The sequence below is a fragment of the Bidens hawaiensis genome, unplaced genomic scaffold, assembly GCF_021521415.1.
Source record: "Bidens hawaiensis isolate Kalapana, Puna unplaced genomic scaffold, B.hawaiensis_p1.1 tig00046293_1, whole genome shotgun sequence".
NCBI classification, from domain to species: Eukaryota; Viridiplantae; Streptophyta; class Magnoliopsida; order Asterales; family Asteraceae; genus Bidens; species Bidens hawaiensis.
In genome coordinates, this window is record NW_027498271.1 from 41,916 (window position 1) to 47,568 (window position 5,653).

At 35.8% G+C, this 5,653-nt stretch overlaps 1 protein-coding gene across 1 annotated transcript; it reads left to right on the forward strand.

The window, feature by feature from the left end:
- The first annotated feature begins 872 nt into the window (after positions 1-872).
- On the forward strand, positions 873-3,936 carry LOC143596370 (uncharacterized). The gene is made up of 3 exons (XM_077075161.1): positions 873-1,022; positions 1,618-3,383; positions 3,473-3,936. The coding sequence occupies exons 2-3, from the start codon at positions 1,638-1,640 to the stop codon at positions 3,746-3,748; spliced, it is 2,022 nt and encodes a 673-aa protein (XP_076931276.1). The 5' UTR covers positions 873-1,022; positions 1,618-1,637; the 3' UTR covers positions 3,749-3,936.
- The last annotated feature ends 1,717 nt before the right edge of the window (positions 3,937-5,653 follow it).

Consider the following 5,653-nt stretch of genomic DNA (forward strand, 5'->3'; position numbering starts at 1 on the left):
AGAAAAAAGTAAATATTCATGAATTGGTTTACATATTAGTTAAAGAGAGACCAATTATGCATATTAACATGAAAGACCTAGCATATATACACTAGGGAAATTACACTTAAAAATTAATCTTTTATTAAATATAAAACCAAAAGAAGAAAACTACATAAGTGACCTAAAAATGAATCCATGATTAGGATTTTATACTTAATAAATGATTATCATAAATAATCATGAGCACATTACACACCTTGTGTATGTATGTACCCCATTCACACGAGCATTTTCAATGTGAACAAATTGTCTTGATATTTTCTTTTCTTTAACAAAAAACTATCACCACCCATTATTATCTATACTAGACACATGTAACCATAACATATCTTACAAAGGTTTCTTTATATGCCACCACATAAATTAAATAACCAAACATTTTACATCTTTTTTGTCAATTTTCCCAAACAAAAAATACTCGAAATTAGAACCTTGTTTCACCGCTTTTGCAAATAAAAATGTTCCAAAAAGAGGATGAAACAGGCAACGTGACATGATGTAATTGGTTGGTTAACTAACATAATTCGACCACCACCATGATGATACAGATATATGGTGCCAGCACAATTGTTATTGCACAAAGACAAATCTCAAGTCGCTGCTTCCACCTGCCACATGTCCCTACACACAATTCACGGGAAACCAGTATGACGTCACTCCGATCATACTGGGACCCTTTATTTATTTATTCATTCCTCTTTTTAACCGTTCGATCGATAGTGATATACTCACATACATATACCATTACATACATACCATACCCCTTGATATAATAATAATAATAATAATAATAATATCAATCTTCATACACACTCACACTCACACACTCACACTCACACTCACACTCACACACATTGTGTGTGTGGCTCAAGTGGTGCATATTTCGCGGGGTTTCCTTTCGTCTTATTCGACATTAACCTCTCGATTTCTTCATTTTCTTCCGCCATTGTTGTCCACAACAAGCATTGCATCATTACAGGGTAAGATTATTATTAATTTTGATTCTTGAAGGTAGCTTCCAGATTTGTAATCTGGGTTATGTTAATTTGGGTTTTTATAATCTTCTGGGTCATAATGTATGTGTGGTTTTCTTGATTTTGAGGTGTTTGATACCTTGGATCTGTGATTTTGTGTTTAATCTTGAAATCTTTGGATGGTTTTGTTATTTTAGTTGTAAATCTTGGCTTAGATTTTGTTATTATGCAATAATCTCTAATGGAGTGTTTGGATATAGTTTTTATTAAAATTCTAAGCGTGCCGACCAAAAAAAGTATCAGTAAATGTCAGATTTGTTTGTTCACATAGCTTTTTCAACTTCTTTCCACACCTGTTACATTTCACTTTTTTAGTCCACAAATTATTACAATGGTTTCAATTAGGGGTTATAACTTATCCATTTGTCTCTATGTATTTGCTAACACATGGTATTAATTATTAAACAATTAAACAATAGAATTTGTTTAGATTTTTTAGTCTGATTTTACATTATATGTGTTAATTGTATACAATGGAAATTAGATTTTGAAAATCTAGTGTTTTGACTTATAGACCTTCTTTTGTGCCATGTGTTGCCAGCTGGCGTGGATGAATGAGACATGAAATACAATACACAGCTTACAATGGGTTCAAGAGAACAACAAGAAGCCTCAACAAGGCTGCAGGATAAAACCGTGCCGTTGCGCGGAAACAGGGTAAAGAAATCTCTAGATTATAGCAAAATGGAGAACCCGTTGTACGTCGGTCAGCAAGAGGAGCACACGGGTCGTTTTCAACCCGTGAAGACCGTTAAAGATGATGGTCCTGTTAAGCACATGAAGAATTTGCCTCAGTTTCTCCAGCGCGTCGAAAAAGGGTATAATGTTCAAGGGAAGGCTTTAAACTTTGGAGTGCTCGACTGGGGTCGTTTAGAGAACTGGAAATCCAATGAAAAACGCGTTCCGCCACGTTTTAACGCCAATAATCCCACGTTTGTGGAAAGCAGATCGGTGAGGCTTTCGAGAAACAAGAAAAAGATTCAGCAAACACCAAAGGGTTCTCCGTTTAATTCGTCTTCTAAAGGAAAACTTCCTCCAGGTGTTAGATGGCATAGAGGGAAACCGGTAAAACCGCAAGTTTCTGAAATTTCTGATTGCTCAATTGATCTTGTTGATCAAATGACTCCAGAAAAGAAGTCTTCATGTTCAGTAGATGATATCAATCATGTTGATGATCATTTGATAGATGAAAACTTGAGTAGACCGTCTAATTGCTATTCTCCAGAGGAGTTTGATTCGATAAGCCCGTACTCTGATGTTCCTCACTCGTGCCCGTTCCCTTTGCCTCTCAGCGCTGACGTGGAATCCCCTAGCCCGACACCTGTCACACCACTGAAAAAATCTGATGTGGACACATGTAAACGATCGTCATCTCCCAATAGGAGATTTAGCTTTAGCCTCGGGAAAATGGCCCGAAGCTTTAGCTTTAAAGAGAGTAGTAGTAATAATGTTTCACCTGTTCCGCAACTAAACCCGACATACACTTCAGTCCGATCCGGTCCGGTCAGTTTTCAATCATCATCTCCCGATTCGGTCAAACACAACAGGAGCAAGTCAACCACCAATACTCCGTCCCGGTCTAGCCCTTTAAGGAGACTTCTCGACCCGTTGTTAAAGCTCAAAGGATCCCAATTGGATGAAATAGTTCACAAACCAAATGTTTACAGTGTCGCCCGTGTGAACGAGATACATAGATTATCTAATGTTCAGGCTCTCTTACAGCTAACGTTAAAAAACGGGATCCCGTTTTTCAAACTGGTTGTTGAAAGAAGCAGTGACATTCTAGCTGCTGCGGTTAAAAAACTGCCATCTGGTAAGGATGATACAAACTTGGTTTACGCGTTTTACTCGGTTCATGAGGCCAAGAAGAAGAGTGGCGGTTGGATATACCAAAGTTCAAAAGATGAAAGTCACGGTTTCGGCTATAATATTATCGGGCAAATGAAGATTTCGAGCTCGTACCATGCTGAGTTTAGTGGGCCCGAGAAAGATCTTTATGTCGTGCGAGAGTCAGTATTATACAGAACAGATGAAACTGCAGATGATGAGGAGCTAGCTGCTATAATTGTGAAGAATCCGAGTGATGACACGTGTCGTGATATCGGGAGTTGTAAAAGCGCGATTGCAGTTCTGCCAGAGGGTGTGCACAGCTGGCCAAACGGTTTGTCACCGTATCCGTTAATAAGTAGATGGCGATCTGGTGGCGCGTGTGACTGTGGCGGTTGGGACATCGGTTGCCAGTTTCGTATTCTCAGTCAACAAAATGAAGTCAACAACAATTCAAGTTGTCTAGATCTTTCTTTCCAGGTATTGTATGAATACATGATATTCTAAACATTAATTAACTTATGTCAAAAATTGTATCTTTTCATCTAATAATAATATGTGGTTTGCAGGTTGGTAAGAAGAAAAACTGCAGTTTTAGACTGGTTTCAGTTGAAGAGGGATTATACTCACTCGAATACGATCCGTCAATGTCTATGCTTCAAGCATTCTCCATATGTGTAGCGGTTGTAAGTAGTCAGAAGTTGACTCGTATCTTTCAAGTCAACTACGTTCCCGAGTCGAAAGAATTGTCTGAAAATATACAGCCGCTGACAAGTGATAAGAATGTTAAGATTCGGGAGGGGTTTGTTTCAAAACCGCCAGCATCGCCTGTTGGTCGGGTATAGTTTTAGATGTTATGTTAGTTTTAGACCGAATGAACGGGTGGTTGGCTTTGTTTTGTTAAAAAGAAAAATGTAAGCTGGCTTTTTTTTACCTGTAGTAGATGATATATACCAATATTGTGATGGTTTCGTGTTACAAAGTTGTAACCAAAGTATCATATTTACTTATTTTGCATCTTATGACTTATGAGAGTTATGGACGATTGCATCCGTCTCGGAAATGCTAAACCGAGTATTGGGGTGGTTTCAAACGCCGCTAAATACGAAGAAAAAGAAAAAAAATATATGAGAAACTGATTATTGAGTTGATGCTATTTAGGGGCAGTGTTCATAATTCACCATTAAAGAATGTGTTAATTTTGGAAAAATAACTTTTTTTCATATAGTTTCATTTGGGTCAATAACTTAAGCTAGAAAACAAGTCAGTTAGGGAAACAAAACTTATTTGCGTATAGTTTCATTTGTGACAACTTAAATTAGACAGCAAGTAAATTTGTACTAAAGAAGCTTCTTTAAATGTGGTTTTATTTGGGTCAACCTAAACTAGACAGCAGATTAATTTTGGTCTAGTAAAGTTATACAACATGTCACTTTTATAAAACCTTTTTGACAAAAAAACGGTGGGTGAGTCTGAGGTATGTATATGGTTTGACATGCAGTAGACTGCTAGTCAAAAACTTCACGTTCTTTTTTCATCATTACACAAGAGGCTAGTGCACTTAATACGAGTTGGTGGTCCTATTTACTCCACCTACACATGTTACATCTATTAAATTAATATAAATGCTCCTTGTTTTATTTAATATACATCATTTCTTCTTTAGGTTAACTTCTTTTTTTGTTATATATAGATCTTTATTAAAGTTCATATGAAAATATTTTGAATAATATTATGGATATTACTTACTTTCGATTAATGTGTTCTCTACATGGTTTTATCAACTGAGATACTTGTTTTGTATTTGCCTCTATTTTCTATTTGTAATAATCTCAAGATTGACTAGATTTTTAAAAGGTTATATGACATGACTAAAGCAACAACAATAATAATTTGAGTCATTGAACATTTTCTGACAGATTTTCATTTGAACGTTTGACCAACCTTTTTTTTATGAAAAATCCACAAAACAAAGCCAAGCCAACCAGTCGTTATTGGGGGTGGGCCAAGGTCCAAGGATATGTAGGCTTTCTGTTATTGGGCTGACAATTCTAGTTAGAAGCAAGAATGCACAAACCTCTTGACTCTTGTTGTCCTTGTGGTAAGGCCCAAACTTTATTGCGTTTCATTATTCCATTATACATCTAGTTTTCTTGCTTTGATTTCGGAGAGCTTGTGCTACAAGTAAAAAAAAACAAGCAATCTAGGGGAAAAGGGTGACTGGTAAACTTTAAGTAAGCAGATAAAAAACATGAACTTTTATTAAGAAAATGACGAACAGAAAAAACTTAATAAACATGATACATTGAATCTAGGGTATATATAAACCCACGGTTCCTAATCCTAACCTTCAAATATTTCAAATATATAACTGGAAACAATATATAATTTGGATTATAGATAAGACAACTAACTTTATAAAACTTTTAATCTTTGTTTGTGAATTTTACGCCATATTTCGGTCAACTTTGTTAAGATGTTATAGGTATCATGTTTTGCATTTATTTGATTGCAAAAAATGTGAGGTTCTTATCTTGTTGGATCAATATAATATTAGTTTCTGTTTGGTATGGGGTAATGGAATGGACGACGAAATATAATGGACGTGGTAATGGAATGGACAAAGGAATGGAATGGGTTATTACCATTCCAATGAAATGTTTGGTTACCACATGAGAATGAAATGAATCATTACTTTGTATTGTTGGTAGGTAAGGAAAAAAACAAAAAGAGAAATCTACATTTTGTCT